General features: G+C 38.5%; 1 protein-coding gene across 1 annotated transcript in view; it reads right to left on the bottom strand.

The window, feature by feature from the left end:
- NRG3 (neuregulin 3) overlaps positions 1 to 14,980 on the bottom strand; it is a 255,574-nt gene that overhangs the window by 103,176 nt on the left and 137,418 nt on the right. The window contains exon 3 of the mRNA XM_009278818.1: positions 10,047 to 10,120. Coding sequence (XP_009277093.1) covers positions 10,047 to 10,120 — 74 coding nt within the window. The remainder of the gene's footprint in view (positions 1 to 10,046; positions 10,121 to 14,980) is intronic.

Below are 14,980 nucleotides of genomic sequence, written 5' to 3' on the forward strand. Positions count from 1 at the left end.
GGGCAGGGGGGTTGGACGAGATGACCTTTAGAGGGCCCTTCCAACCCAAACTATTCTGTGATTCTGTAACACTGATCTGGTTTGTCTTTTAAGAAACCATTTCCACGATCAAATTTATCACTGAAGAAGATGAATACATATCCTCATGGTTGGCAATTTGAACCCCACAATGGTCAATACAAAAATCTCTAGAAAAATACTAGTTGTACATGGAATAAAAGTCACGACAGGACAATGTAACCTCAAAGGATTCATAAATAAAACATTTACCAGTTTCAGTGAGACCAAGATTTTACCATTTAATATTTTTGATCCAGTTTTTATTTTGATAATAGTTTCATAAATTGCTGGGTTTGCATAGTAAAATTTTAACCAGAAATGGCTGTTCCCTGTTGCCAAATATGATTGTTATGGAAGGCCTGAGAAATGAGCCTGAAAATGCCTTCAGGGGTCTCAGTACTTTCTTTCTTCTTAGACGAAAATAATTACCTTGATGTGGTAATCAAACTCATAGTAATGCTGACCTCTAATGTTTTCAGTAAGACTGCCATTATCCTAGGAAGATACGTGTATACACACATTACCCCCAAAGCATCTGGTCTGCACAACAACACAGAGCACTTACTGTATTAATATTGAACGATCCACTTATTCCAGGTTTTCCTTAATAAGCAGAGATTGTTCAAATGAGCTGAATCAACACTGGTATAAGCTCCATGTGAAGTGAAAAGTCTAACAAAAATAATTGCCTTAATAAGCATCCTTGTAGTGGAGTATGGACTTAATGCAAAGAGTGAAGATCAGTTAAGAGCACAGAGGCTCTTACAAAGTATTAGTTTTGGGAAGATGATCAGGACACTCAGCAGAAATCCTCTCGGAGGAAGCTTTAGCTCTCATGTATGACCCCCTTAATGTTTTTACTCTCAAGATAGCGTGTGTTGGACTGATTTCGAGCTTTGTGCCTGTAAGAACCAGTGCAGAATTTGTCTTCCTGCTGTTTATTACTCGCAGTCACATAACTGTACTGCGGACAGGACGGATCAGAATATCAGGCACCCCACAACTTCGTGATTTATCTGCACACACACTGCTGCATTTTTTACTAGAATCATTTTAACGCAGAACCGCTCGTAGGAGAATGCAAAACACCCAGTTCTGACTTATATTTAATACAGACGGATACATTCAAAGGTATAAGATTAATTGCCAGTAAGAGAAATCCATCTCTTTTCTCCATGTGTTCTTACTAGCTCCTGCAACAGGCTAGGACATCTTTATGAAACCTATACCATACCATCTCAGCCAATCCTGAGGCATTTAACATCAAAAGTGTGACTAAATCACTGAGATAAAGTGAAATGGCATTGCTAAAGTGAAATGCTGTTTGGACAACTGAGTAGCTAATTTACAAAGACAGAACCGGATGAAACGAATGCTTTTCAGCTAAATCACTGTCATGTTTTGTGCAATTTTCCTACATGTCATCTCGCGATGACCCCTCTTTGCTTATACTTTTCTCCCTGAGCATGGTTGCTGCACTGCTGAATTTTCCTCTTAGAAGGCCTGCAAATGTGATCTGACAACTCAAATGACTGATTGCACCTTGTCCATCCAGGCAGAATCAGAGAAGTCCTTCTGAAAGACAGTGGGAGACTGACACCAACAGTAACATATAGTCAGTATGAAGAGTATGCAAGTCAGAAAAGCTAGTTACTCAGACCAACAGGCTAAATTAGACGCTTCTAGAGTGTCACAGATCATATACTTCACGCTATATTTATACTTACGGTTTTCCAGACACGGGATGGCCAACAGCAGAATTAGGAAATCATAACGTGCTTGTAAGGGGAGCGGATAGGAGAAGTTGATGTTTCAGAGGCTCATCACTTCAGAAGGTGCTTGTTTAGCGAAAGCGCTGCACCGCCTCTCATTCAGGCACTGAGACGAACCCCGCGCCCGTGGCAGAGCGGGCTCGCCAGCGGGAGAGCGCGATTCACAACTCCGTCCCTTATATAAGACTGTAACCTCTTTTCACAGCCATCTGCTCTGGCTGTTGTGTAACAAGCCGTAGTCGAGTGTTTCTGCCATCTTATGGTAAATTTCCTTAAAATACACGTGCAAAAATCGCTCCACAAAGACCTAGAAATTCTTTAACTAGATGCAAGTCCCAAATTTCACAGATGAATAGTAGTTTGGAAAGGCAGCCTTCAAACTCCTCTGCATGGGGTGGCTGTAATTTCCTTCTTGATTTCTAGCATCTATGGCTTACAGGAAGATACACTGATTAAAAGTTTTGGTTGACTGGGATTTGCATTGCTAGCTATCTCCATTTTCTGTCTTCCTTGGGATTTATACTGAGCTCAAATAAAAGGAATTTTCAATTTCATTATTATCCTTCCACATATAGGCAGTTTTTAAAGAGGGCAAAGGAAACAAATGTTTTTGAGGTTCGTTTGGGTTTTTTTCCTGCTGTCAAAGATATTGCATCTACCTGATTCCAGCTTCTCTCCATGAATTTCTACAGACATGCAGTCTTCACAAGCTGAATTACAGAAGGCTACACCTATGGCCTAAAAGTCATGGCAAAACCAGACGCACTTCAAGACTTTAAATGAAAAGTTCTGAAAATAAAACAATGTTGAGTAACCAGATGCCAATACATTCTTGTCTTCCAGGAGAAGAGATGAGCAGAGAAGAATGAAGAACTGGTGTTCCTTTAAAACTAATAAAAGGATTTTGGTCTGAAATTGAAAATCTGAAGGATTTTTGGATTTAGACTGAATTTTTCTACTTTTCCAAATAAACCTGTGTGACTTGTTAATTAATGTTATTTTAGCTAATGCTAAATATAGACAGACATGAATTTGGTAAAGGCTGACAATTCATTTAAAAGTGAAACATGAAACTGAAATCAGCTGTAACCCCCCCTTCATTCTTTACAGAAAGAAAGCCCTAAGGGGGGGGGGGGCGCGGGGTGTGTGGTGTGTGTGCGCGCGCGTGTGGAAAAATCTATGCACTCATTGCTGGTTGTTTTTTTAAAGGATTTGGAATTCAGTGAAAACAGGGGGAAAAAGCTCTGCTATAGCACACAAAAGTAATGAAAGCAATTTGATTTAATGCTGTTTGGAAACTGCTCTACCACGCGCGGGTTGGTTTTGGGTTGGGTTTTTTTTGCTTTCACGTGAGAAGAGTGACGCAAACTTAGAGTCCTGGAAGTAATTTAAAATATCCCCCTCTACATTAGAAACATGAAGATCACCAATACTCTTGTGATTTTTAAAATCTATTCTGCAGTACTGACAGAAAAGAAAAAAATCACTAAATAGCATCTATACTGCACATTCTATGCATCTATACTGCACATTCTATCTGTCACTGTTAGCTTACCTATAGAAACAAATATTACTTCCAGTTGTTTCCTATGCATTTAAATTTTTTTTTTAAGAGGGGTAAGAAACAATTATATTATCAAAACTGATAGTGATTTTGAGTGTGATTTTCTTTGCCCACTGCATTAGTAGCTCATTTGTGATTTCAATTAATTTCTCTTGGGCTTTAACTTTTCGATATGTTCTGACAAAAAACACATTCACGCTTCCATTTATCAGTGGCGAACCATTTTACTAACACTTTGTTAATGTTGCACTTCTGGTTTTGAGTTTTTCATTCCAGTTCTGCAGAATAAAGCCTAAGTTCCTATTTTAAAGCAAAAAAAAAACCAACCAAGAAGATTCATACTATTCACACAAAGTAAAATTTTACAGCTTCAGCCCCCAACCCAAAACCAACCAAGATTTATACTAGTCACACAAAGTAAAATTTTACAGCTTCAGCACAACTCAAATTTGAAAACACGTCACCTTTTACAGTCTATATCCTGAGGTCTCTACCCACACTTCATCAAAGAAGAGGGAAAACACATCCCTCATTCCCCCAAGGATATCTTTTCTTTTTTATTTTACCTTGCTGAGGTTTCATATTCCCCAGCCTGTATCTCATGTGATGCATCTTTTCTCGTCTATAGATAAATTCATTAAAACTTTTGAAGTGACTGTGTTGCTTTTCTCCTTTATTGCTCTTTCTACTAAACCAATTCCTTCCTTCCTTCCTTTCAATCTTTAATGCATCAACACTAATCTAGGTTGATTTGTGATGCGTTTGAACTGGAGGAACTCTTTATATATCCTTATAAAGAAACCGTAGTTAACAGAAATGTCATACCCACTTGATGGATGCTAACAGATCTTACACTGACTTCTCATTTTCAGGGACTTCACTTGACCGTTTTCACCACGTAGCTCTTAAAATCTAATTTTACAAGGCAATAAAATAACACCTTTTGATTATTTCATTTTTGTAAAAGTTTAATATCCTAGAGTAACATTAATAATTTTTATTCTGTGAACACACAGTTGATGCGGCACTCTTCTTTGCAATTAGATTGATAAGACAGCATAAAATGACAATTACTACAAAAGAGACTTGGTCTGCAGCTGCTCCCTCCATATGCTTTTTCTGAATACAAAACAGTCTTAAACAGATGACAATTACTGCAGAAGGGCTTAAAAACCTTTTCTTTTTGAGACAAAGTTAAGCCACAAAATTCAGATTTAGATCCAGAGTTCAAACGGTCTATCTGGGGTTAAACAAGCCCCATGTTAAATCTGTTTTAGAAGGACTTGCCCTCCACAAACCTCAGATATCCACCTCGGGTTAGTCAGTCCTCCTATTTTCCCTAAATTCTCTTCCACTCATAACTGCCCCTACCTACATCCAACCTTCAAAGTATTTCCAATAGCAAAATCTTATTTTCTCCTATGCCTTCTAGAAACCAAAAAAGGAGGAAAAAACAAATTCAAGAAGAATATTGACAAATTCAGAAAGGTTAAGTTGACAAAAAAATTATTCGTTCTAGAAAATCAAGAATTCAGTAAGAGACTCAGAAGTTTCATTTATTTTATCTATTCAAATTATTTGAAAATATATTCTATAAATATTTCACAACTGTGGCTCATTTTTTCCTCTATTTAATAAAAATTCCTTTACAGACTACCTTCGTGGTGTCCAGTGCAGTTAGCAGAAACTTCAAAGCTCTGCATAAAGCAGGAGACTGAACCTCCTGAGTTCTCCAGACTTCTCTGTCAATCTAAATTATCCTGTGATCTTACAAATACAAAACTGGACAAGGAAGACAAAAAAATAAAAAAAAAAAAAAAAAAAAAGGAAAGGAAAAAAAGGTGGAGGGGCACAAAAAGCCCAAGATTTTTGTTTGGGTGTTTTGGGGGCTTTTTGAGGAGATGTGTGTGGGTCTTGAGGCTTTGAATAAATTGCTGGAAAAACAGTTTTTTCATTTTTAAACTCTCTGGAGTTGTTTCACTTATTTACAGTCCCAGTCTTCCAGGAGAGGGGTTTTGATCCTTTGCTACATAAACAGGTAATCTAAGAACGAGTAACTGCAGATTCCAGACATGACACTTGCAGGTTTCTCTTTGATGAGATTCAAAAAGAAACATGATGCGTGCTGTGCTGTCACAGGTTAAGGTAGTATATGACCACAGGCTATAGCTAACGCTATAGGAACAAGACTTCTGACATGTGAAAAAGCCAGTCTAACAGACCCAAAGCGTAACGTGGTGGAAACAGAAAAAAATACCAATGTAGAAACAAGGTGCACGCTTTAACACAAATTTGGGCTGTGCGCAAATTTTGGGTGGAAGCTGAGAAGTCTTGAAACCCTCAGAGCAGGGACAATAAACAAAACCTGTTTCTAGTGGCTAGTTCACGCTGATTGCAAGTGGTTTACAAATGAAGTGTGATCAGCTTATGGAAGGAATTACATGATGGGTTGACTGCAACAGCAGGAGCATGGCTTAATGGCCTTTAAGCTTTCCATCCTATTTTTCTCCTTTTAGAAAATAATGCATTTATTTTGAAAAAGGATCAGATAACATTCCCGATATTTGACAGGGGATCCCTCTTCACTTAAGCTTCTGAGGTCAAATGGGACAACTCAAATGTTAGTATGTCGAATATAAAATTAATACTGCACATTTTAAAACTGAAATACACTTTCTGCATAGGAAAGTACTTTTCAGTGCTAAGTTAAGAACAAAACAGTTGAAGGTGGAGTTCAACATAATTTGATTAAAAAAGGCTAACGTGACAAACCCATTCTCAATGCCTTGTTCACCGCTTTGGAATATCTGCACAGAACAGTCAAAGCTTTAAAGGTTGTACTTTGCCTCAGTATAAAAACTGATCAAAAGAAATACCCACAGCCTACATACAACTTACCTGTCAAGACTCGTTCGGCCAGGCAGGTCTACTCCAGAACACTATAAAGGATAGTACATGAGTGCATTTGTACAATTTATGTTGTATATAAGTTCCTAATCTTACAGATACACACAGGACTACACATGCCTGAAAAATGACTTGAACATAAAGTTATATTAAAGTTGTATTTATAATGTTGAAAATAGAAAGTGCCCTACCATTGCCATGAACTGTATTTATAGAGAAGTTAGCCCAGATGGAGAAAGCTGAAGCAATGTTTCAAATATACTCCTATCCTTTCCTTTCAGCATGCGACTGCTGTTTCTTTTCTTTTTGTCCCGTTAGTACTTCCTCCATAGATGAAGGAGGTGATGACTGAGAGAGAGCTCAGGGAGTTGTCCTACCCAGTATTAGCAGAGCTGACAGATGCCCTCCTCTTGATAGTGACCGTGAGCACGGGTTGCACTGTCATGCAGCATGCAGCCTTCTCCCTTACTGGTGACGTTATTCATTTTGTTAGGTTCCCTGCAGCTCCCATGATTCAGGCAGGTTTCTCCCATATTCCAAGATTAACAAACAACTTCTCAAACTACTTGAGGTTAGGTTGGGTTGGGTTTTTTTGTTGTTGTTGTTTTTTTTTTCTAAACATCTTTCACTTATAGCCAGAAAACCCGGTTAAGAGTGGAGAAATGAAGGGAAGTGGAAGCTGTTAACTGTAATGCTTCAAGGTCCAGTAGAAGGTCCTGTGTTTGGGGTGTTTTGACGTTGCTCTATGTGTGTCTTACAACTGTTTCCTTATGAATTTCATCCTAACTTTGACCTGAAGGAAGGTAGCAGGTGGCAGATCTGACTGCAAAGAGCCATGGAGGCCATTGCAGGAACTCTGAAACACCATCAAGTGGTTTCAAGAGGTTTCCTGAAAACAGAATCTTAAATATCTTAACAGTTTAGTTTAATTAAGCTAAATGGACATGATTTAGCATGCATTAATCAATATTAAGTATTACATAATTTGTATTCATATCTGTGATGTAAAGTCAAGACCTGCCTAACATACACCTAAAACGAGGTAAGAAGCTGGGTTTGGCCTGGTATTGTTAAAAATATTGCAGAGCCATACCACATTATTTGCCACTACGCAACCTCAGACAGTAGCCATGCTGAACAAGCACGGTTTGTTTTAGAGGGCTATTTTTAAAAAAAGGCTCTTGCACGTGTAAATAGCTGACAATTTTAAGACAATATTGTTGCTATTTTCTGAGTGACTGTGGTCCAGATTCACTTCCCATTTAATGACAAGTGAAAGTTCTGAAAATGTAACCTGCACTATCACAGGCAAGGTAAGATTAAAAATATATTGCTTCAGTATTTCATGCACGTATACTTCAAATAAGCTGAACATTGTTATCAGATGCATCATTAGCACTTCTGAACACATTTACTGCCGAGAACCCTAAGCAATCCCACAAAACTCAAATGAGCTGGACTTGTTTATGAAGCTTGACTGACACCTGTCAGTGTTGGCTATGTGCAGTCCAGACACAAGAGCGCTCATCTCAATGTTCAACTTCTAGAAATTAAGCCTTGCATTTCAAAAATTGCTTTTTTCTGAAGCGACCTCCAAATTCCCCCTTTCGTGTCCTTCAGCGGTTCTCTTCCTAATCCAAACACACATTCAACCACAAAACTAAGTTTTTGCAAAGCAACACCAGAGCCTTTGGAGATGATCATATTGCACTTGACTACTGCGTCAAATACTTTTTATACTCCTCAGATTTGCAAACAGCAAATATTTCTGCCACTGAGTGCTAATTATCCCTCTCCAGAGGGAAGATAAATACATTACTGATCTACCTCCTGAGCAAAATGTTCATGTTGTCACTGTCCAACTGCAGCAGAAAGTTTCTACTATCTCCCTTTCAGGCTAGGGCATGCTTAGAACAAGTGCATATGCACGTACACACGCAGAGATATATTACACTATGCCAACACACAGAAATGTACCTGAAGAGAAGCTTTTCCTCTTTTGAATGCAGGTGAGGATTAAATATAAGTTAAATTTCAAAACTGACTGGGGAAGTACCTAACTCACATTGACCTTTATTTGTATTGGAAGAGGGGCCCTTCGTGGGCCATAGGTATGGCCAGTGGATCTACGTCAACATCAAGCCAAGGTCCCCTGCTCTTACAAACTCTAAATAAGATAATGTTAAAAACAAGCCTCAATAAAATAAAATAAAATTGCCTTTGTAGTCAGAAGGTGTAAAAAGGACATTTCGGCAGAACCTTAGCTTGCTGAGCAGGTGGCTGAACAATTTTATGGAAACAATGCAGTCAGAAACCAACCAGGGTAAGTAAGCATCTCCCAAGTAAAGAAGAACAAGTCTATGCAACCAACACAATGCTGCAAAGAAACAACAATACCTTCTGCAGTATATAAACACTGTAGGGCTTTTGGCTTTGTTAGATGCAGCTTAATCTGGGAGTCTTTTCTGTAGAGAAAACTCTGAGAGCTTTGCATTGTATCTATATGAATTTCACCTCTACCCTTGAGAGAGTAAAGCTAGAGTTCCCTGTTAAAACCAAGTCAGATAGGCACCACCCTGTCCTGTTGTTAATTGATTTTCCTTTCCCCCACTTTTAGGATGCAAAGTACCTGTTTCCTTGGTGTATACACAACTTCTGTGTTTACACATGCACGTACAACTTGGCAGAGGTAAAATCTGCCTATTCGTTATAGGCTCTGCACTTTACCGTTAAAGGTCGAGCAAAAGGAAAAGCTAAACCAAACACAAAGCAAACTATAATGGGAGCTATGCAACACAGAGAACTACAAAACAACAGGTGTCTTTGGCAACAGGCTTTCACATGGAAAAGCACAAGAAAATAAACAGAAAGCACAAAAGAAGACTACAAGAACAAGCATTATTCTTCAAAAAAACACAAAACAACCCAAATTAAATTTTAAAGAGCACCCAAAACCAGAAGACTTAATACATTACAGTTTCCAGGTAGAAGAACAAGAACAAGAGATTGGATATGACCCTTTGTTGTATGTCACTTCATTAAAAAATTTAAGATGAACAGCATTAATTAGTGGATGGATGGATTCACCTCCAAGAAATTAATCTTGGCTAATATTGTTGACATAGTTTTGTTTGTAAACAGAATTTAAACAGTGCAACAGTGGAGTAGGAGGACATATACATAGACGGTATTCTGGCATATACTGAGCAGTGTCATAGAAAGTTACTTTCTCTCCACGTTACTACCTGAAAGCATACCTTTAGTCTGCAAATACAGAGCGACTTCACTGTAAAAGTGAAAAAAAAATCAGGTCTTGTGTAAACTGACATCACATACTTCCAAGGAGATTATCATCTCCGCAGTTCCCAGCAATCTGAATTTATTTTCTTTTGAAGGAACCACTTTGCAGCCTATACTTGGTTTCCTTTTAGATTATGTAATTTTATTTGTTCTCGAGTCAAAAGTAGAGAAAAGTGAGTATTTTGGCTTTAAGCAGGGACAGTATTATTCCAAATCATAAGGAATCAAGTCCTCTGATGGCCTACACTGCTGCAGCAGAACATGTTTTATAAGAACGGAGACCGAAAGATGTGTTTTTATCCTACCAACAAAAGCAACACCGTTCTCTACACACAGCAGCAGTGGTCCATAATAGGCTTGCTGACAATAGGCAAAGGGTCATCTCGCGTGGCAAGAGTAGCCTCCAGCATGGATTAAAAATATAAGAAAAACATTTGACGTACTTGGATCTGACAAGATTGAGTCGGTTTTCGGCAAAAATTGGTCACAGCGGACTCCTTGGTAGCCCTCTTTGCACCTGAGAAAAAGGGGATAAATGACAAACATATGCATGCGATAGTAAAAGGTTAATTTCAAGGTAGCAAAATCAACTGAAATTCTCCCTGCCAACGCTGCGAGGGACTTGCATATTTACAGTTATTTCAACTATTAGGGAAGCAAGGTTATTACTGAAACACAATGGAAGCATGTAAAATCATTTGTTTTTCAAAAAATTCCCCTCAACCCTTTTTGATTATTTCAGAAACTATGAAAAGAAACGTCACTTAAGCAGAACCCTTCTTTCAGATATCAATTCAGTGAAACAATCAAAGAAAAATCCTCTATAAAAATATTTGTAATAAAATAAACTCATTAGGTAACACAAAGCTTTACAAAGCTTCTGTACTGTACAAGCCATCAGATTAACAGCTTGTTTATCCTTTAGCTGTTTGAATAAGTAGGGAACACTTACCCAGCCATTAATTTTAGGCCTAGTTTCTACTGTGCTTAAAAGATAACATGTTTAGTTATGATAGACAATGTCAGGCATGGTTTGTAAGTGAACAGTCTTAGATGTCCGTGGGATTAGATTTTAAAGCACATAAACCAGAATACCCTCCTGCCTTAAAAAACATGAAGCGGCTTTGACTGAGAATCTAATACTATTATTTTTCTTGAATCCTTACTTTGAAGAAATTCCATTTGCTGCATTTGGACTGTTCTCAGAAGTCTCTCTGTCTCTCATTTCAACTAAGTGTATCAGAATCAGACCTTTAATTATTTATTTGCTAAGCAATTTTTCAGGGAGAAGTGATGGACACTTTAATTATAAATGATAGCAACAAGGACTCCGTATGTCCCAAAGCTCTTGCATATCGTATAAACAATATGCTCAAATCAGCATCACCACCTTCATTAGGATTGACAACTGCAGCTTGAATTACGTGATGATGTCAAGAAGAGAAGTTATCTGCTCCTTCACAATGTTTCTACTCAGGCTTCCTCTAAAAGTTGCCTTTTAAAATGCTTTTGGGTTAATAAATTAATGCTTCAGTGAGAAGTACATCTCACCAGCCTTGATTCAGGGATTAGAAAGCACATTTGTGAGCAAGTATGTAAATTATAAGAATTGCCATCAGACCCCCAAAAGTAGTAAAAATCTACAGTAAGAAGATGATTAAAAAAAAAAAAAAGGTATTATTTAAAAACCTCCCTTTTGGCCTTTCTCCGTGAAGGATACTGAGTGCTGCCTTGGAGATCAGCTTCTTACTGGTACTCGTCTATCTATAAAATGACTGACTGGGAAAAACCTGAATTCAGATCCTATGGTAGTGGTCACAAGTTATCAGTCAAGGAAAAATGTTCTAATTTTTTTCTTAAATGCAAAATATTCAATTAAAATTGTCCACTAGTCAGAAAAACTGAAAAAGTCTCCATATACTCAGACGCTGCTGCATGCATTTTTTGCCTCTGATTATGAAGTATCAGAAGTTGCCTCACATCAAAGAGAAACTCTTCTTTGCAGTCTTGAGAAGAGTTGGTAGACCTCATTTCGAAGCTTACAACCTACATGGTTGCGTTAGCATTTTCTGTTAACTTTTTGACATAAATTTGTACCTGCCTCACTTACTATTACCCTATTACAGAGTTAAACCTCTCTCTGCTAAACTGTTGGTCTGCAAGTCATAGAAGCGTTCATCACGTAGCCTAATTCCACAACTGAAAACTTTGATGCTACTTGTGAGGATAAAGAGTCAGAGAGTGATAACTCCTGGAAGAGCTGTACCGAGTGCTCATCGGCACGTATGAACACCCGTCAGCCAAAGGCAGGCAGAGCAATGCTGCAAGTACCCTCGCGGCAGCGGGAGCAGCCCCTTCCCGTCCTCTCTGACGGCCTCTGGGGCACATCTGAGCCAGAAGCTCTGCTGCCTTCCTTTCCTTACCACTCCATTCCTCACGTAACGGAACAGAAACCTTAGACTATCTTCACCTCACAGCTGAGAAACAGCGTCTGCGCCATTTATTCCCCTGCCAGATGGTCCAGGTAGTTAATTGCGGTCTAGGTAATGAATTGTTCACGCCAGAATTGAAGGAGAGAAATTTTGCTACTGTTAGCTGCTAGGGTAGATTTGGGGGGGTCTCTATTCCAATCCCACCAACTGTCTTATGGTCCAAATCAAACATCAGAAAATATTTTTTGTATCTTGCAAAAATTGCTGTGGATATTTTCACCTTCCGTTTAATGTTGTTTGCACGAGTTACATTTTATCTGTTGCAAATACAGCAGATGCCGATAAAGTTGGTGGCCTCAAAAACAATCTGATGGGAGACTCCTGTAACTGGTAGAGTATCACCCCAGTACAAGGCTCTAAGTTAGATGTGTTTCCATGTCTGTCTTCTCCTGACTTTGTAAGAGCAATGGGTTGGAACAGAATATATCAGAGAGTCACTTATATTTACAACTTCTCCCTTGTAGAACGCAGCATCCCCGGTACCTGACTGAATTGCACGCTGCCACAGCTATGCTGTGTAATCTGCAGATAATGATGGGGATGGATTTCTTCTCTTAAAAATGTATTTGCTATCATATCAAACTATTATTTTTACCCTGACTATATCATACGTATACTGCTGCGTGTCTCCCCCACTGTGAAACTGGAGCACACAGTAATCAGCTCGCTGACTGACCTGGATGAGTCTGAAGTAACATTTTCACTTACCTGTACACTTCGATGAACATGCCACAGGAGAAATTTTTTTTTGTTACTTTCAAAATTTATTACAGAGGTGGCTCATATATCAAAGAATAAATATAATCTTTTAATGTAACAACATAATCTTACACTAAGACAACTACTATGGCCATACGTAGCTTGTTCTTCAAATTATGTTAACTTTTTCAGCAAAGACAAAAACTAAGTCTCCTAGTTTCATTAACAAATGATTTCTGAAATCCGTAAGACACCAAGTAATAGCAATAACTGCTCTGCTAATATCACACCGAAGTTTAAACCTCTGTAATTAAGTCTTGTGAAATTGAAGTCTTGTGGAATATACATTTGACAGTTATAACGTATACAATATAACGTTACAATAGAAGCTGATCATGTTGTGGCATCCTATAATCTTTGCTAAAGCACCTGCCAGCCGTCCTAAATGGGCAGATGTCATAATTGTGCCCACAATACCTGACATGCACACATGCTGCTGATTAGCATCACACCTCTAAGGTAAAAAAAAAACCAACCACCCCCACAAAAAAACCTATTAAAGCAACACTGTTGTGTCACATACAGAAGTTCAGGAAAGTCCAACTGGGGTCGTTCGATATTGCCATATGCAGCAGTGTGAATGATCACATTCATATTTATGGATGTATTGAAAAAGCTGTGAGTAATCAGGGAAATCTTGAGAAACGCTTCGATGCAGCCGACTGTTTCAGAAATGCTCATTTGATTATATGACAAGCAAATGTTTATTAGATATGCCTTTAAAAAAAAAGAAAAAGAAAATCAAACTAGGACAAGATATCGCTCGTAGTGAAGCGAAAGCTCTGGTCTGCGTGTGGGACCCCGCAGCAAAGGACGGAAAGGGCAGCCTAAGCTCCATCCCAGCATCAGAAATCACTTCTGTGCTGAAGAGCTGCACTGTGTGAGTAGGCTCGGGCGCACGTTTAAGTGCAGACCATGGTGAAGGGCTCTATTAAATAGTGTTAATTACAGCCTCCTTGTAAAGTAAATACGAGAATGGAATTAGTTATTTTCCATTCAGATTTTCCCCAAAATAACTGTATCTGCCTAGGCTCTAGACGAAAAATATCAACAAAAATGTATGAATGGAATGATTTAAATCCTTCTGATTAAATGGTATGAAAAGAATCACAGGTAAAGCTCATCTGCAGCTGCTAAAACGCTTGCAAACAGTACATCCCTAAATGGTATCTGCTAAATTTAACTAAGGTTATTTTATCATGCGTTTTCACATCTTTCGTTGGCAATGTACTTTCTCTAGATTATGTTTTTTAAGGTCACCAAAGACAAACTGCATCGTGCATTGCACTTTACGGAATCACCCACAACATCCTTTGTGTGAAAACACACATGCAGAAACACATTTCTCATTCCTGGTGAGAAGTTTTTTCTTTCTACTTGAGCATATTTGCGCTTAAGTATTAAAAAGCAAGCAGAGTATGAGCATTTATTCAATCCTTTTGTCCACATTTTAATATTAAATAGTATTAATACATGTATATGCTAGTCAAAGAGATCACAGACACTTTCTCGTAATTGTTTCTTGCGTATTCAAACCTTATGGAGCCAAGGGAGATTTCAAATAAATGACTGCATCACACGTAGGAATAACACAGCACTCCAAATCCCTAGATTTCAGATGGGACACATTAGTAAAAAGTAAAGTGGATGGGGGCGAGGGGCAAATTGCACGTTAAGCGAAGCTGAAGAATAAAATATATCTAAAGCCAGCAGGAGAAAGGGAAGATATTACAAAGAACCTACTTAGAAGAGTTAGGGAAGGACATATAAAGCTTATGGCCAAGAAGCCATTACCATCACAGCTTACATTTTCCCCAAATACTTCCATATAGAGCTCCGTGTCCCTATTAAACTGAAATATTTTAGTTCTCAAGAGACAGTAATGTACAGAAGGCAGGGGAGAGAGCGGCACCAGCAGACTGCAGAGGCTATGAAAGACGATAATGCCGTGAATCCCCATCTCTCTCCTCTTCCCCTATGATACTGCCCATCCGTTTGAAATGGGAGTAATTCTTTTTCTCCCTTAAGTGTGGTGATCACATTGCCTTTGACCGTGTGAAGAAGCATGCAGAGAATAGATTCTCTGCACAAAGTCCAGAATTTTGCAACCATAAGATATGTGAGTT

Source organism: Aptenodytes forsteri, unplaced genomic scaffold, assembly GCF_000699145.1.
Source record: "Aptenodytes forsteri isolate BGI_AS27 unplaced genomic scaffold, ASM69914v1 Scaffold226, whole genome shotgun sequence".
Classification (NCBI taxonomy): Eukaryota; Metazoa; Chordata; class Aves; order Sphenisciformes; family Spheniscidae; genus Aptenodytes; species Aptenodytes forsteri.